The sequence below is a fragment of the Gigantopelta aegis genome, chromosome 10 (genome assembly GCF_016097555.1).
Source record: "Gigantopelta aegis isolate Gae_Host chromosome 10, Gae_host_genome, whole genome shotgun sequence".
In the NCBI taxonomy this organism is placed as follows: Eukaryota; Metazoa; Mollusca; class Gastropoda; order Neomphalida; family Peltospiridae; genus Gigantopelta; species Gigantopelta aegis.
Window position 1 is genome coordinate 89,356,808 of NC_054708.1, and position 19,858 is coordinate 89,376,665.

Genomic DNA, 19,858 nt, shown 5'->3' on the forward strand with positions numbered 1-19,858 from the left:
TCATCACATTTCAAGTGACTTGTAGGAGTGCATGTTGAACATTTTACAGAAAACAAAACACCCATACTACATAGCAATGGTTCAACAATGTACAAGCTGTCAACCCTCTGTATTCCAATGGTCCCTGAAATGCACATGCTATGAACAGCCAACACAGTTCAATGACTCAGTCGGATCTTGCTTAATGCTCGTAATTTTCTTTCAGGTCCGATTGCGTTGAGATTAAGATACTTGATAATAACAGTGCAGGTACTGTTTTAATGTTTACTTTTAATCTCTTTTCAGTTCACAAACTTTATTATTTCCTACTTGTGAGGTTTGATAGTCCTGTATGCTAACTGTGTTACCCTCATTATTATTATTATTATTATTATTATTATTATTGTCATTATCATTATTATTAATCCCTGTCCAGTTATAATATACCTGTAATAGGAGAGGCCTGTGGCTTTCATACATATTGACAAACCATAATATAAAACCAAACAGAAATGGAAGTGAATTTTAACTTCTACATATTGTTGTGCAATCAACAGTGCTGTCAAGTCTCACGCCGGTACATGGTTTTCTCACGCATTTTAAACATTATAGCAAAAACAAAATTCTACATATATATTTTTTGTTGTTCATTCAATCTCGACGACCGACAAACAAGCCTGCGACTGCCGGCCGGGCCGGTTAAGCATCGTAAGGCATTAAAATCATATAATAGGTGTCCACGTTGTTTATTGGTCAGAATCTCGAACCGTGGCCAATCGTCATAGTGCTTATTTCCCGCGAAGGTTTATTCAGATTCACGATAACGGACTCCGACCAGACAAAATCTCACTTCTTGCAAAAGTTCCAACTTGAGAGCTCTGAATCAAAAGGCTTCGTAACCAAATTTGGACTAGCAACAACTGTAAAAAACTGTACTGAATGTGCATCAATTCGCATAGAAGAGCACTGAGTATCTGATGGGTCAACAGTAAACTTCTCGAAGAAAGGAAGATCAAATTCTGAATGATTTTACATGCCTGTATATAGCCTTCAGGTGCAGTAGTCTCGAAATACTGCAATCCACTAGGAAGGTCAAGTAGAATGTTATCCAGCATTCCTTCATCAAGTTTGAATCCTTCGGCTATCCAATCACTTTTGGGGATCTTCCATGGTCCTGTCAGGATAGGTAGAGCACAGTCTGGAAATAAGTTGTTGATAATCATAAGTGAATCATTCAATGAAACAAGTAATGAGTAAAAATATTTTGTGATAAAAGTAAGTATGTTGTGTTTAACAACCCCACTAGATCACATTCATTTATAAAACACTGACTACTGGATGTCAAACATTTGAATGTGAGGTGTTGTGTTTAACAACCCCACTAGATCACATTCATTTATAAAACACTGACTACTGGATGTCAAACATTTGAATGTGAGGTGTTGTGTTTAACAACCCCACTAGATCACATTCATTTATAAAACACTGACTACTGGATGTCAAACATTTGAATGTGAGGTGTTGTGTTTAACAACCCCACTAGATCACATTCATTTATAAAACACTGACTACTGGATGTCAAACATTTGAATGTGAGGTGTTGTGTTTAACAACCCCACTAGATCACATTCATTTATAAAACACTGACTACTGGATGTCAAACATTTGAATGTGAGGTGTTGTGTTTAACAACCCCACTAGATCACATTCATTTATAAAACACTGACTACTGGATGTCAAACATTTGAATGTGAGGTGTTGTGTTTAACAACCCCACTAGATCACATTCATTTATAAAACACTGACTACTGGATGTCAAACATTTGGTATTTCTGACATACATGTAGTGTTAGAGGAAACCTGACCACTAACTTGTTCCCATTAGTAGCAAGCTACCTTTTATACATGTATGCACTTTCCCTTTGATATACCATATATACCAGTCATTGGGCATTGGTTGTTATGGAAACAAACCACATCCACCGAGGGGCTTGAACCCTACAATCGAAGCACCTCAGGCAAAGCCCTCTACAAACTATGTTAGATTTTGCACCCCAACACCTCACATTCAATGATACATTATAACTACCAACTACGTTAGGTTCTGCAGCAGCCCAACACCTCACATTCAATGATACATTATAACTATCAACTATGTTAGATTTTGCACCCCAACACCTCACATTCAGTGATACATTATAACTACCAACTACGTGAGATTCTGCAGCCCAACACCTCAGATTCAGTGATACATTATAACTACCAACTACGTTAGATTCTGCAGCACCTCAACACTTCACATTCAATGATACATTATAACTACCAACTACGTTAGATTCTGCAGCACCTCAGCACCTCACATTCAATGATACATTATAACTACCAACTACGTTAGATTCTGTAGCCCAACACCTCACATTCAGTGATACATTATAACTACCAACTACGTTAGATTCTGTAGCCCAACACCTCACATTCAATGATACATTATAACTACCAACTACGTTAAGATTCTGCAGCACCTCAACACCTCACATTCAATGATACATTATAACTACCAACTACGTTAGATTCTGTAGCCCAACACCTCACATTCAATGATACATTATAACTACCAACTATGTTAGATTCTGCAGCCCAACACCTCACATTCAATGATACATTGTAACTACCAACTACGTTAGATTCTGCAGGACCTCAACACCTCACATTCAATGATACATTATAACTACCAACTATGTTAGATTCTGCAGCCCAACACCTCACATTCAATGTTGCCTCTCTAAATAACACTAATGTTTTGTTACCTATTGGATTAGTTAGGTCACCTTGATGGAGCAATATTCCAATTAACAGTTAGCTCCATCCTGTCTCGTTTGGGATGACAGTGAATATGTATCGTCAACTAAACAATATTACACAGATGTCAAGACAACTTCAAACTAATCAACGTTCTAGTCTGGGCATTAAAAGTAATTGCAGGGCTTGAAACGGCCTGTGGTCAGGCCGCCAAGTGCGACCAATGTCCTGTTTGGGCGACTATAAAAAAAATAAAATAATGGCATTACTATTAGTCATCCAAATAATACTATTATTTGAGCGATCTGCTTTAGATCTATAACGTATGAGCCACTATTAATATTTGTATTGCATCTATTTATTCTACATTAAAAGCTTGCTCGTGGTTTGTGGCTTGCTTGCCATAATTTGCCAACATCCATTATTTTTTGGGCCACCATATTTTTTGGGAAGTTTCGAGCCCTGTAATTGTGGTGATGCTCTGTTAAATACTCTGACCTGACCTGATCTGTGGTACGAGGCCTTCCACCTCAGAGTGAACTACGTGTAAGGGAAGTGAGCATAGTAGTAGTTCTGACCTGACCTGACCTGACCTGACCTGCGGTACGAGGCCTTCCACATCAGAGTGAACTAAGGGTAAGGGAAGTGAGCATAGTAGTAGTTCTGACCTGACCTGATCTGTGGTACGAGGCCTTCCACCTCAGAGTGAACTACGTGTAAGGGAAGTGAGCATAGTAGTAGTTCTGACCTGACCTGACCTGACCTGACCTGCGGTACGAGGCCTTCCACATCAGAGTGAACTAAGGGTAAGGGAAGTGAGCATAGTAGTAGTTCTGACCTGACCTGACCTGCGGTACAAGGCCTTCCACATCAGAGTGAACTAAGGGTAAGGGAAGTGAGCATAGTAGTAGTTCTGACCTGACCTGACCTGTGGTACGAGGTCTTCCACATCAGAGTGAACTAAGTGTAAGGGAAGTGAGCATAGTAGTAGTTTTGACCTGACCTGACCTGACCTGTGGTACGAGGCCTTCCACATATAAGTGTAAGGGAAGTGAGCATAGTAGTAGTTCTGTGTGGGTAATTGTCATAGTTTTCTCGTTAGTTGTGGGTTGAGACTAGGATATTATTATTTTAAGAGACAGTATATTCACGTTTAATTGTTAGTTATGTTTATTTTCTGAATAATATTTATTATTATAATACTATATATCAATTTGTCTTTGTGTTACTTTAAACCGTGCAAAAAATGTGTGTGTATAAATTTCATGCCGTTCGCGTCCAACCTTATGTCGCACTATTTTCCAGTTTGAAGTGTGCTTAAAGTGATGTCTCGATTTTCTAGTAAACCATAAAGGAAAACACAAACAAAATAGTCATAATTCAATTTATTCAAAGTTGTATTAGAATATTAATTTTACAAAAGGTAACACAAATAAGTTAATAACTGGTAACATGTTTATTGAACAAGCTAACATACACTGCGACTAATTTGTTTTGTTTTGAAATATTTTTTTGAGAATAAAATTTTCAAAAAGATTCACTCAACAGGCACAGCCTATACACGAGCTCTCCTTGATGGCAACTAATCGTTAATTGTTTTATGTAACTTCAATCGATGGCGACTAATCGTTTATTGTTTTATCTACCAAAGGGTGTTAACAGTTAACAACTGAAGCTGTGAATTGTGATTCTAATACAGATAAGGTGGGTAGGGCCTAATCCCCTCTATAGACTGTACCAGACACAACTGCTTGATGTAGGATAACAGAATATTGATTTACAGACAGTAACTTTATAACAATTACAGTGAGCTGTCTTTATCCACTTTTTTTTTTGAGCTGTCAATGGTAGTTCGCGAAATTTACACGTCGCGAACATGCACTAAGGTATACATTCGCGAAAAAAACACGTCGCAATATTAATACGGTTTACAGTATTTGTTTTGTATAATTACCAAATTTGTCAAACGATGTCGACCTTGGTCTTCATACCAAGGTCAGGTACAAAAGGCTGTAACGGTTCAAGTGGTATCATCGTTATAGCCCTAGGTTGCCATCATTCCTCCACTTTGGTCCACTACACATGCATGGATGGTATCATCGTTATAGCCCTAGGTTGCCATCATTCCTCCACTTTGGTCCACTACACATGCATGGATGGTATCATCGTTATAGCCCTAGGTTGCCATCATTCCTCCACTTTGGTCCACTACACATGCATGGATGGTATCATCGTTATAGCCCTAGGTTGCCATCATTCCTCCACTTTGGTCCACTACACATGCATGGATGGTATCATCGTTATAGCCCTAGGTTGCCATCATTCCTCCACTTTGGTCCACTACACATGCATGGATGGTATCATCGTTATAGCCCTAGGTTGCCATCATTCCTCCACTTTGGTCCACTACACATGCATGGATGGTATCATCGTTATAGCCCTAGGTTGCCATCATTCCTCCACTTTGGTCCACTACACATGCATGGATGGTATCATCGTTATAGCCCTAGGTTGCCATCATTCCTCCACTTTGGTCCACTACACATGCATGGATGGTATCATCGTTATAGCCCTAGGTTGCCATCATTCCTCCACTTTGGTCCACTACACATGCATGGATGGTATCATCGTTATAGCCCTAGGTTGCCATCATTCCTCCACTTTGGTCCACTACACATGCATGGATGGTACCATGCATGGTTATAACCCTAGGTTGCCATCATTCGCAGTTTGTCGCCCTCTGGCGTTTATCAGATGGCTGGACACTACTCCTTGTCATGTCATCATGTCATGGAGCAATTGTTGTGACGACATCTACAGATGAGCTCAGATTATCTGTTCAAGATTTTTTCTCTATTCTGCACAAAATGATCAGATTCTCAAACACAAGTTGCATTGCCCAGAGTTACACTTCAACGTGTTGGATCGACTCCAGCTTATTTTGTATTTGGTATCCTTTCATCTCAACTCCTATGTGTTTCTGTTTCATATTTCATGTGCTTGGAGAACTTCACTTGGTTATTATATCTTTGCTTCAAGGTTCCCTCAATCAAGGCCATGTAGATTTCTTATTCAAAGCCAGATTTCACATTAGCCTCATATATCATAGTAATCTTGCTAGATATACAATGAAACCCCTCACTAAACTGGAATTCCCTCAAAACCGGACCCTCAGTAAACCGGAATTCCCTCAAAACCGGACGTTTTACACGGTCCCGTGATCTTTTAACACTAAAACTTACCCCTCTAAACCAGAAACCCCTCTATACTGCACTGGATGAAATTATCAGGTCCCATTGTGCTCCTTTAATGAAAATTTTACCTCAGAAAACCGGACGGTTACGCCGATGTCAATCATTACTGCATTACTTTGAATACCCACTCAGCTGATAACGTGATTGTGTACGCAGAGCTAATTACATGTGTGCATGCTCCAGTATCACTGTTGTGCCGTTGCCAAATACCAATTAAGGGATTAATTAACAGCTTTGATGTTTAAACAACTGAGGAAACACATGTACTCCCTTTATTCTGAGCTCGATTGTTATAAAGTTAGATTAACTTACGAATTTGATTGAGCTCCTTTTCATAGCCTCACGTACGTCTCACGATTACCGCAATGAACGGCAAAGCAACTAGGAATTTAATTGATTTTTCCAATTGTTTGAACCCTTTTTCTGTTGTTGTTTTGTTTTTTATCTTTTCTAAGTTTATTTAACAAAATAAAAGAGTAACCAAGAGTAAAATTGTTTGGCTTGGTTTGGTGGAAACTGTGTCAACAGTGTTTCATTTCAGAATCTACTTTGAACATGTTGGAATGAATTAATGAATGAATGTTTAACAATACCCAAGCACGAAAAATACATCGGCTATTGGGTGTCAAACTATGGTAATGCATGGACATGTCGGAAAGTCCAGCGAAACACCACCATGTTGAATTATCGGTTGATGATAAACTTAAAATAATTCGAAAGTTGGAAAGTGTTGCTGGGTTTTTTTGGGCAGTTTATTAGTTACCGGTACTATATCAGTAGAGAACATCAATCAACAAACCTCAATACTGAAACCTCTGTAAACCGGATACCTCTCAAAACCAGACTTTTTTATTGGTCCCATGGCTGTCCAGTTTTGAGGGGTTTCACTGTACTTAAAATAAGTTAGAGCTCCGACTTGGCATACTATTATCATAAACCAAGGTGAGAGTGGCTGTGTTCCCGTCGTGGAACGCGCAACTCACAGAATGCACCATCCAACAACAATTACAACAATGTCGCAGTTCCCAGTCTATCGCAATGCTGCTATTTCTCCAGTGCAGTATTAGACTGGGTATGACATGGGAAATATTGTTACTGTGTAACGGGGTAAAAATATATGACACTGTATGTATATATGTTTTATTTTATTTGCTACTTATTTTATAATATTTTATTAATTGGTTATTTCGTTTGTTTTTAGGATATTACCCTATTAGACCCTAACCTTTCTTTCCCGTCAAATTGGAGTTTAGCCAATGATATTTTATTCTGGTGTCATGTGACATTGGTCACGGCTAGTCCGTGCCACATTCACATTGAACAGCAAGCCATCAACACACGACATAATACTGTGCTATTCTCAACTATTTCTAGATTATTTTTTCATCTTTTCTGCGACGGTTACACAGGTTTGGCTAACATGCATTTATACATTTATATAATTGTTGTGCACATTATGTTCCATTATGATTTAAGTATTAACTATTGATAGATATAAAATCATAATCTTTATTAACTATTGAAAGATACAAAATCATAATCTGTATTAACTATGGGTAGATATAAATTGATAATATAGTTGACACTAGGGAAATGTAGTGTTTATAAGTATTTAAAAGTATATTTAATGTATTTTAAATATAAATTCATAATTTACTAACTGTAAAGACAATAATTATTAGGGTAATTATATTGTATACAATAACGATAAATATATATATACGTCTAACCATTATATATTTTAGCTTATATTATGATGTTTGTTTATAGGATGAGGAATTGCCATTAATACTCAGCAACCAGTTCGGTCCATAGCCCACAGCCAAGGTGTGTAACATAACTATTTATAGGTGTTTGTGTGTACATTTTCTAGTATTAACAACTGTTTGCGATAAACTATATATGACATATACTAGAATAAACAACAACACATTGATATTTTGTTTTGGGTAATAGACCATAGTTTTATTTATACATGCTAGTGCCTAATGTCGTCAACTATGGTCCTCCATTTCAAAACTATAACTACATAATCACTAAACTAAATAACTAATATTAAATAACAGAATTAGGGTGAGAATTAGGGTTAAACAAAGGATCTTACTTATAAGCTCTATGATTGGTCCATTCAAAGAACAGAATATGTGATGCGCCCTTCGATTGGCAGAAGACATGGCATACAATTAGACAGGACATGTTACGCATTGTGCAGCGGAAGTAATCGATGCGTAACAACTTACGACATCAGTCACCGGAAGGTAAACAAAGACATGCATAATTCATCGACAATTAATCATGCCGACATTTAGAAACATCTGTGAGCGGGCGATCTACAACATAATTATTATTATTAATAACATGTTAATTACTTAACATTCACAACAACACACGCATTTTTCGTGTGTTGTTGGTTTCACAAGCGTGTTGGCCAGCACTTGTCATTTTGTAAGCTGGATCGATGAACCAGTAGTGTATTTATGTTGTATTGAATCAGTGGGTTATGTCCACGTTTATTCTGATAACGTATAACTGTGTGTTAAGTAATCTATAAATTGGTATCCTTGACGATGTGTATTTTGTCAAGTTGTGAGATGTATAACATTTGCATTGTATGATGACACATTGTTTTATCAATTATATTATATTACATTATTTATATACTATTTGCAGGACCTTTATTTGACGTTTATAAATCGAATCTTGCCCAGCATTGTTGTTGTTGTTCCTAATTAGAGGGATTTAACCTATATGCTACAATGGAGCCGACGTAGGGACACAAGAAGACGTCATTTTCTGTGTTCGGACAATCCGTGAACGGACAGACGGACAGTGTGGAGTGTTGTGTTGGACATTGAACAATACAAAAACTTGCTCAATGAGCATTTTGTGTGTTGTGTTCTGTGTTCTGAGTATTGTGTATTCTCTATTCTCTATTCTGAACTGCAGTTCAATTTAATGTGAGTCGAAGCTTGTTTTATTGACAGATCTCTGGTATTTGTGTGTTTATGTATACATATATTTTTTTGTAATTAGGTGGATGTAATTTCTTTATATAACCACTCATCAAATGTTAAAATACTTTGAAATGTTGATAGTATCATTTGTTTATCACTTGTGAGATATTAGATTTTTTTTTTCTGCTGTACATCTCACAATCTTTGATTTTTATTTTTTTATTTAGGACTGTTAAATCTTGTTTGATGAACATGTCATGACTTTAGTGATACAATAAGTAGTTGTGATTTTGTAGTTCATTTTATTTTTTATATTTTTTTGTGAGTGCGTGCTTGTGTTTGTTTTTTAAAATATTTTTTGCTTGTTTATATTTACGTTACACACTTGGTCAACATAGTTGTAGTTGTGCTTACCTGTTGAGTAGTTTGTATTTTGCAGTTTGAAAGCTAGTTTAATTTCGCTCATATCTACGAATTAAATGTGTATTGTAGGTTAGTTTAATATAAACTTGTAAATTAAATTGGTATTACAGGTTAGTTTAATATAAACTTGTAAATTAAATTTTGAATTAAATTAGAAATTTAAATTTAAATTTAAAATTTAAATTTTTTATTTTTATTTTATTTATTTTTTTATTGCACGTGTTCAACTCACAACTAACATAAGCACGCACATGACTCCTTTTCTGACTTGATTTAGCCTTACGAGTTTTCCTTTCAGCTTTCTTCATTCCTTATTCTGTTTAGTAAAACATAGCTACTGGTTAATATATTATTGTGATTGACAATCGACATTTAAGCATGTCTTGATAATTAAGTGGTACTGCTTACAATTATAATCTGCAAGGATACTGAAAGACTCCTGGTTATATAGTTCACTTAGTTGTTTTATGTCACAAGCGGTACAGGGTGAAGTTTATTTTCTATCCTGTGGTCATCTTGGTATTATATTCTTTGTGTTTGGTGGTATTGCTGCAGTATTGGATGATGATATCTGGATATAGTTGCTAGATTTATTTCAGTTTTTATGACTTGAGTTTCTCATGCTGTAAATAACTTATTTCAGAGAGGTCCTGTGATTATAGTCTGGTTTATTGTTTTGTTATGGGATGGCAAAGTTTGTAGGTCATTGGTCTGGAGCCAATTTCACTAAACATTGTAAGTTACGTTTTGCAAGTAAACGTAAATCTACGACTGAAGAGCATTTCACAAAGAAGTGTAAGCGTAAGTTACGAGTCAAGTTAGACGTAAATCTAAGAGCGCCCTCGACCACAACTAGTCTCACACGTAAATTGCTACACCCACTTCGATAATTCATAAAATGGTAACACGTTTGGTTTTTGTAAAGTGTTTAACAAATTAACTCCCTTTAATAATCCAGTGATAGCCAGTTTTATTACCTGTGTCATTTGATCCACTCACGGCGGGATTTAGCTCAGTCGGTTGAGTGCTCGCTTGAGGTGCCAGCGTCACAGGATCGAACCACCTCGGTGGATCAATTCAACTGATTTGTTTTTCTTCTGGTTCCAATCAATGTGTTTTAGTGGTGTTAAACAAAACTTCTTTAATCCACCCAATTTTTTATTTTTCAAATAGGCTGATAGCGTTCAGTTAAGAAGAGTCTGCATATTTTCTTATGTGCAAATGTATGCAGCAACAAAACAGACGAAATTTTCCCCCAGTACCTATTTCGTGTTCCAGCTCCCATTAAACGCAGGGCCGTACCGTCCTCTGGACATGGGGGTGTGGTAAACTGTCCTGAAAACACGTCTCTTCTGGTCTTCATTACGAATATATGTGGATCCCTTTCGGATCTCGGCTCATTTGCCTTGCACAAACTCAACTTGCTCCTTTTACTGTGACACCCATCTCCCCTTTACACATGTCTAGATCCGCCCCTGCTATTAAACGTATTATTTTAAAACATATATTTGACGGACTGTGCAATGTGTTTTACTTTCATCTTTCTCAAATTCAACTTAATATTTTCTCTACAATTTAGAAATAAAATATATATCCATACACAGATGACTGCCTGCTCAACTGACTATAATTTTGATAGGGGTGAAAGTTGTCTAGACACCCCCCCCCCCAAATTTTTTTTATAAAAAAATAAAAAATAAAAAATAAAAAAATAAAAAATCCCACACACAAAATACACCCAAAGAGTGGTGTAGCGTGGGCGGGGCCACCGGGGCAGTTGCCCCGGGCGCAAAATTCTGGACTGGTGGAAGGGACTCGGAGAGTGCTAACGGTCCACTGGTTAGGGGGCGCAATACTTGCCTTGCCCTGGGCGCTGGCAACCCATGCTATGCCACTGCACCCAGACATCATCTTGCATTTTGCCTACACAAATTTTAGTTGCGGATCCAAGGGGTGGACATGACATTTTTTATGCAGAGACTTTTTGCAGTATATCTACTACTTTGTTTGAAAAAACTAATTGAAATCAACATTAAAAAAAAAATTGTTGTTTTTTTTTAAGTGCATATCGACGTGTCCCAATCAGGCCAGTAGGAACGGGGGAGGGGGGGGGGGGGGGATTACGTGGCTCCCACTTGTGAGCCTTTATTTTATATCACATTAATGTTTACAATTGTAATCAAAATCTGATATAGAGTTTGTACCCGATCCATCAGTGTCCCCCGCCCCCTCCCAAAGCGAATATAGGGAATTGACCCATAATATAGTGTTTTTAACTACATAGGTTAACATTGTCGCCTATAGGATTTTATTTGGTACAGTACAACCATTTGTTGGTGCACCGGAAACGGTGGTTTCCATACTTTATCAAGTTTATTCGTTCTTTCTTTTAAAAGTTATTAAGTTTGTTTGGTTAACGACAGTACTAGAGCACCTTGATTTATTAATAATCGGCTTTAGATGTCAAATTTCTTCTAAATGACTTGCAAAAGAAAACAGACGTAGATTTACATGCAAAGTAAGTTAGTAGTATTTCTACGACCGGCTTTGTGAAATGGAGTAAACGTACACGTAGAAGTAGACGTACGACAGGTGTAAGTTTTACACGTAAACGTAAATTTACGATGTTTAGTGAAATAGGCCACTGATGAGGAGCAGGTTGAGGACGAATCTCCTGAAAACATCACTATGGAACAACTTCCAACCTTGCTCGCCCGCCACCTTTAAACATCACTATGGAACAACTTCCAACCTTGCTCGCCCGCCACCTTTAAACATCACTATGGAACAACTTCCAACCTTGCTCGCCCGCCACCTTTAAACATCACTATGGAACAACTTCCAACCTTGCTCGCCCGCCACCTTTAAACATCACTATGGAAGAACTTCCAACCTTGCTCGCCCGCCACCTGAAAACATCACTATGGAAGAACTTCCAACCTTGCTCGCCCGCCACCTGAAAACATCACTATGGAAGAACTTCCAACCTTGCTCGCCCGCCACCTGAAAACATCACTATGGAAGAACTTCCAACCTTGCTCGCCCGCCACCTGAAAACATCACTATGGAAGAACTTCCAACCTTGCTCGCCCGCCACCTTTAAACATCACTATGGAAGAACTTCCAACCTTGCTCGCCCGCCACCTTTAAACATCACTATGGAAGAACTTCCAACCTTGCTCGCCCGCCACCTGAAAACATCACTATGGAAGAACCTCCAACCTTGCTCGCCCGCCACCTGAAAACATCACTATGGAAGAACCTCCAACCTTGCTCGCCCGCCACCTGAAAACATCACTATGGAAGAACCTCCAACCTTGCTCGCCCGCCACCTGAAAACATCACTATGGAAGAACTTCCAACCTTGCTCGCCCGCCACCTGAAAACATCACTATGGAAGAACTTCCAACCTTGCTCGCCCGCCACCTGAAAACATCACTATGGAAGAACTTCCAACCTTGCTCGCCCGCCACCTTTAAACATCACTATGGAAGAACTTCCAACCTTGCTCGCCCGCCACCTTTAAACATCACTATGGAAGAACCTCCAACCTTGCTCGCCCGCCACCTGAAAACATCACTATGGAAGAACCTCCAACCTTGCTCGCCCGCCACCTGAAAACATCACTATGGAAGAACCTCCAACCTTGCTCGCCCGCCACCTGAAAACATCACTATGGAAGAACTTCCAACCTTGCTCGCCTGCGACCTTTAAACAGTTAGGTATTAAACCTAAGTCTGACACTCCAGAAGATTTTAAAGCTTGGGCTTTAGAATATGCAAAGTCTTTAAGTGATTCCTCTCCAGCTGGGCAGACGCTGCTGATTGCTAATACTTATCAGCTAAACCAACTACCAAGAATCTCAGTCTTTTCAGGTGATAGTGGAATTAAGCATTAAAGTTCCTTTGATACTTGGGTATACGAGGTTGAGTGTTTGCAGAGAGATAAGAAACACTCCACAAATGTTGTGGCTAGGGTTGTACGCTCTTCTCTGAAAGGTGATGCAGCTCGAGTTGCGATGAGGTTGGGTCCAGAGGCGAGTGTGAATCAGCTTATTCATAAGTTGAAGAGTATTTATGGTTCAGTGGATGAGGGCGAAGCATTGCTTGCAGAATTTTATAGTGCTCATCAAAGGGATGATGAGGATGTTTCATCTTGGGGTTGCCGAGTTGAGCAGTTGTACTACAAAGCTTTCAAGTCTAGTGGGTATCTTGCAAACTCCAACCATACGTTTCGAACTCGTTTCTGGGGTGGACTTAGGCAGTGGATGAAGGATTGTAGTGGACACATCTTCGATAAAACTCAGGACTTTGACAGATTAAGAGTTGAGTTACGTCGAGTAGAACAGAACCATCATGAGTTTATTTTGACAGAGAAATCTATTCCCAGCAAGAAACCAATCCCCGCTAAGAGAAGCACTGTTGCTGTAGATGCATCATCGATTGACGAGGCAGATGGTACTAAAAGATTGGAAGCTATGATGTACAAACTGTCAGCACGATTTGATAAGCTTGAGAACAGGTTGAATGACACCGCGCCCAAGACTACAAATCAAGATTTTCCAACCAAACCGATATCTACATCGATTTCACAGGATGTGAGACGACAGTCTACCATGGACAATGGACAAAGACAGAGAGGCAGACGACAAATAGAGTGTTACAAGTGTGATCAGCCAGGTCACATTGCCCGAGGTTGTAGAAACGAGTCCGTTCATTTAAACTGAACAGAACTTTTGTTGGGGAGCAAACAAAGGTAAACAAGGAAAGTAGCTCCACTGTATTTGCCAATTCTATACCTGATGGTCTTTTGGGAAAAGCCAACGAGGTATCAGTTTTGGTTAATGATCACTTATGCACTGCTCTGTTGGACACTGGCTCGATAGTGTCTACAGTTAGTGAAAAGTTTTACTGTGTGTATTTGTCGGATGAAGAGATTCACCCACTTACTAAACTTTTGAACATTGAATGTGCAGATGGGGAGTCTTTGCCATATAGTGGTTATGTGGAAGTCTCTTTGGTTTTACAGGGGTTTACTGATAAACCAATGTGTCGTTTGTGCTTAGTGGTTCCCAACAGCGCATACAATGCTACTGTGCCTGTTTTATTGGGAACTAATGTTTTAATTCCAGGTTTGAATGACTGCCGTCATACGAGATGGGAAATATTGTTACTGTATACCAGTAGACTGGGTATGAGATGGGAAATATTGTTACTGTATACCAGTAGACTGGGTATGAGATGGGAAATATTGTTACTCTATACCAGTAGACTGGGTATGAGATGGGAAATATTGTTACTGTATACCAGTAGACTGGGTAGGAGATGGGAAATATTGTTACTGTATACCAGTAGACTGGGTATGAGATGGGAAATATTGTTACTGTATAGCATTAGACTGGATACGAGATGGGAAATATTGTTACTGTATAGCATTAGACTGGGTACGAGATGGGAAATATTGTTACTGTATAGCATTAGACTGGGCATGATATAGGAAATATTGTTACTGTATACCAGTAGACTGGGTACGAGATGGGAAATATTGTTGCTGTATAGCATTAGACTGGGTACGAGATGGAAAATATTGTTACTGTATAGCATTAGACTGGGTACAAGATGAGAAATATTGTCACTCTATAGCATTCCGCAAACTTGCGACCAGATTCCTGTAATCGTCTTCGCTTTAAACTAGTATTTGGAACCTTTTACAACCTTGCAACTAGCTTACTGCAGCTTGCGATCAGCTTCCCGGTAGCTTGCAACCACCTTCCTGCAAGCTTGCAACCACCTTCCCACAAGCTTGCAACTATCTTCTCACAAGCTTGCGATCAGCTTCCCGCAAGCTTGCAACCACCTTCTCACAAGCTTCGCAAGCTTGCAACTACCTTCTCACAAGCTTGCGATCAGCTTCCCGCAAGCTTGTGACCAGCTTCCCGCTAGCTTGTGATCAGCTTCCCCCAAGCTTGCATGTATTTTTGTTTGGAAGGTTCAGGGAAACACCATGATCAATTAGCGAAACACCACGATCAATTAGCGAAACATTCCAAAATGTGTACGAACCCGGTTGTCTATACTGGCACACAACGCAGCCATCTGTTGTTTTAGCCGGACCATAATTCCACATGTAAAATAGTTTCTCGTCCATGAAAACCACTTGCTCCTCATTTGTATGTTCAGGCACTGTTCCCTCAAACAGCGCAAAGTCAACCCAGGAGCCATCGTGCCAGGTACTGTGCATCAGAGACGTCCCGTTTAGACCTGAAACACAGTACAAGTAAGAAAAATTACGTCAGCTCACGTCGAATAGATCAATCTTAAGTCTAGCCCATATTACACAATGCAACATAACTGAACGATCATGTTGTGAGCCACCCTACAATACAACTCAACTGAAATAAGATTCTATTGTATTTACATCCAAAAAGAAGATAATGCTAATCCATTTTTATGCATGTCAATTAGAAATTGTTGATGTTGTAGTATTCCTGGGTTTCATCCGATCTATCATTTCAAGTTTTAAGTTTTTCTCAAAACATTTGTTAAACAGATATGATTTCGTACATCCGGAGTAGGGGTGTGACGATATACTTGAATATACGGTGCACCGAACAGCGATCTGTATCGTAGTTGCATTCATATTCGTCACTAGCTGAACTGAATACACAAATACTTATATATAATGTTTACTGTATAATTTATGTTTCTAATTCATACTAACCAAAACGCAATAACGATTCGATCGTTTTTATTGTCCTTTTTTATATTAGGTCAACCGCATAGTCAGACTCATAGACCGATCCTTTTTTTTTTATTCCAAGCATTGGACTGGTACTCTACATGCAGCTTGACTGCGCTTCTGTCAAAACACTGTATGACGTCGCATAGTCTCGTTCAACCAGCCTAATACGAGACACGGGCGAGTGTAGTTCGTTAATTTATGCATTCTACGCAGTGCAATGTCAATAATGTTGAACCAATATTCTAACGTTTAAATGGCAGCTTAAAGCAAAATATATTTGTATAATTCTTAACGAGAACTGTGGCATATTAGCAATTCAAATATGGATATAAATTGATTAATACTAGATACCAAAAACCAAAATGGCCTTAAAAATATATATTTGATATTCAAAATAAAATTAATTTACCGGTAATCCATAACTTCTGTCTACATTATACAATGTATATACGGTTTCGGTTTGCACGCATGGAAAAGGGTGAATTGTTATCAAAGCACTTAAGAATATTTTTTAAAATATGTACAATTTGTATATTTATGTTTGCAAAGGCCATGGCATATTTTAAAATTCCGATAATAACATATACATATTTTAACTTGTTACTATTTTGGTTCCCGTATGAGGCTTTTAAAATGTTTTGCGCGAAAAGGTGATTGTTGATGTTATTGCAGTGAATTTTGTTCACAGCTAGTGAGTAGTTATCTTTCGATATTTTCGAATTCGAGCGCTCGCGGCAAACAATATATTGCTTAATTGAACAGAAAAAAACCCCAGCAAACAGAAAACTAACAACAACAAACAGTGTCAAACAGCCCCACAGAAACAAAGGAAAACGTTTGTAAACATTCGCGTTATGAAACGCGCACCATACTTCGGCTATTTCCGTTAACTTTCGGGACTTTCAGCAAAGCCTTTGTACTTGTGTAATGTGTATTCATGGATGTGAATACATATTCGTATTCGTCATATTCGTGATATGTATCGTATTCGCCACCATGTGTATTCGTCAAACCCCTAATCCGGAGATATATTACTATCTTAACACTAGCTTCAGATTTTTACCCTCAAATTCTATGAACATTTTCCGATTGCAGTGTTAACAGTCAATCAGATACATGTACCTACACTATTTTCAGAAATTTACATAAATAGTCAAGATAACACCATACAAAGTTTGAGTACAAATCAAGGGTCACGTTGCTTATCAAAAATCTGTTGTCAGCATAATGTTCCTAATATATATTATACATTTTTGTATGATTCATATATCCAAAAACAAGATAGTAAAAGATTTATTGCTTGTCTGTCACAAAGAAATAATAAAGAAAAATGGATGACGTTATTCAAAAGACACGTAAATAAGAAAACATACTGATGACAGGCCACAGTAAATTAAAAATACTGCATAAATAGACATGAAGCTCAGTCAGAGACAAACGTGGATTTTCCAACTTGGACTCGTTTTTGTCATGTAAAAATGGCGACGATCTTGCATTGCAGACAACACCGCAAAATCTTCAAAACATTTTACAAATTTGGACATCAATATCACAAAACACGAAATAATAAGTAGACCCGGTATGATATAGTGCCAGTAGTGGGTTTCGTTCTGACTCGCCCAGCAGCTTTTTTGCCTCTTTCGGGTGAGTGGGCGAGTGAATTTCTGCAGGCCACAATTTTCATCATTTTGTTCTGAAAGTCTCATTTAAATGAAGTTTCAGAGATGTCTACTTACATTTAGGAATTTGAATTGTGGAGGAAAACAACAGCAGAAGATTTGGAAAACTGAAAGTATGCTGTTTTTCTATCTTCACGGTTGTACTTTCAGGTTTTACTCCTAAAACTGAAACCGAACTGATTCAACAGCTAACTATACATCACAAAATATGACAGAAAGCATACCAAGTAAGCATACGTGTAAGCAAACCATGTTAAGTTAGGTGCAACCACACTTAAGAAACCTTAGTTTAATTCAATCTGCAAATACTAGTGTAATTAGAATAAATACCTACCTAGAAACCATTTAGTGCAGGTAGGATGGCTCATAAGATCTGAGTACATCAATCTATGCTCAAAAATCGAATGAATGGATAGCAGATATCCCCCATACTCTCTGCAAGTCTCAGCTGCTTTACTGAATTCCATTCTCCGAGGAAAAAACTCATAATATGTAGGTGGCATTGGAAGAAACTGTATGACATCTTTAAATATAGGGTAGTTCAGAGCCAATAGCTTAGGACCCTTCAGATGAGGTTCAACATCTGTTAAAGAGAGAGCATAATATATAATTATGTATACAGTCAAACTTTGATAACTCCAACTCAAAAACTTGAAAAACTCAATCTCTCAAACTAATTTCTTGGTCTCACAACAGATATAAAACAGATACTGCACTTCCTAAATGTCAAAACTAAAAACTTGAACTCCCTGAAATTCAAACTATTTTGTCATCTACTTCAAGTTTGAGTTATCAAACTTTGACTATATATATAATATCAGGTTAAACTACATGTTTAGATAACAATACAACAGCAGGGGACAATATTTCGAAATCTGAGGTAACCGGAAGTCGGTTCACATGGTTTTTACCTAGGTAATCAATTGAATTATATTTGTGTAATCTGTGGGTTAACTGATCGGTTACCTCAAAGTTACATTGAAATTATATTTTAAATATTGTTGACGTCCCAAACTGTGTTATGCTTCCAACTCTGTTGTCTGCTTAGCGTTCATTAGTGAGGGTTTTCTTCACAGTTCTAGAACATGTTCATTAACAATAAAGTTCAGACAAGTAACTTGAAGTAAGTATCTAAATACAAAACTTTACAAACCCCTAAAAACATTAATTTTACTAAGTTGTTTTTGTTTATTCCTTAAAGGAATGCTTAAGCAAGGCTTTTGGACTGGTATGCATATTCAACAATATATAATGCACATTATTATTTAATATCAACAAATATATTATTATATTTCATTAATAACAGTTAAATGTGACGGCATTTATATATAACAGGCACAGACATTTTGTTCCATTCCAGTGAATACGCCTTCTGGCAAGCTAGTGGTTACGTAATACTTTACGCGTAACGTCAGGAATGGGTCTTAGAACTAGAGAAACAAATCTACCTGGTTATTGCGGGATGATAAAGTAGTCATACATTGCAATGTTCTGTAATAATGTACATCTCAGTAAGCCAGCAATAAGTATATATTATTTTTCAATACAAAATAAACCACCATTATCAAAGTGGTTACACAACACGTCGAAATAATTATATCATGTTTTGTCCATGCATTAACCTACATTGTGTATGTACTGAAATGATACACAGAGTGTTTTCTTAGTTAATTGATCTATTCTGTTAGTTGTCTCTACCTGTGATTCCTGATTGACAGGTGTGTATTTGATTGCTAACCAGACAAACCAATTAATTGACACTGTCTAGACACAAAAATACATATCGGTATTGTGTAATATTACCTGTCGCCCCTAAAATGATAATGGACATGGTTTATTACTGTAAATAGTTCTGTAAAACTATTGATTAAGTACTTTCCCATCTAAAATCACAGAACTGACCAATTATGTAGTCCCAAAGAAAAGATAATTTGGGTATTGTGGGTTGTCGTTTTTGCTCCATTAACGTAGCATATCAATAGGCCTAATAGTGTACATTTTACCTTTGGATTATTTCACAGAGAAAAAT

The 19,858-nt window shown here is 37.8% G+C and overlaps 1 protein-coding gene across 1 annotated transcript in view; it reads right to left on the reverse strand.

Moving 5' to 3' along the window:
* Positions 1-546: 546 nt before the first annotated feature.
* LOC121384071 overlaps positions 547-19,858 on the reverse strand; it is a 98,030-nt gene continuing 78,718 nt past the window's right edge. The window contains exons 11-13 of the mRNA XM_041514292.1: positions 18,164-18,412; positions 15,472-15,669; positions 547-1,177 (exon numbers count right to left, since the gene is read on the reverse strand). Of these exons, the coding sequence (XP_041370226.1) occupies positions 795-1,177; positions 15,472-15,669; positions 18,164-18,412 (830 nt within the window). The 3' untranslated portion in view covers positions 547-794. The remainder of the gene's footprint in view (positions 1,178-15,471; positions 15,670-18,163; positions 18,413-19,858) is intronic.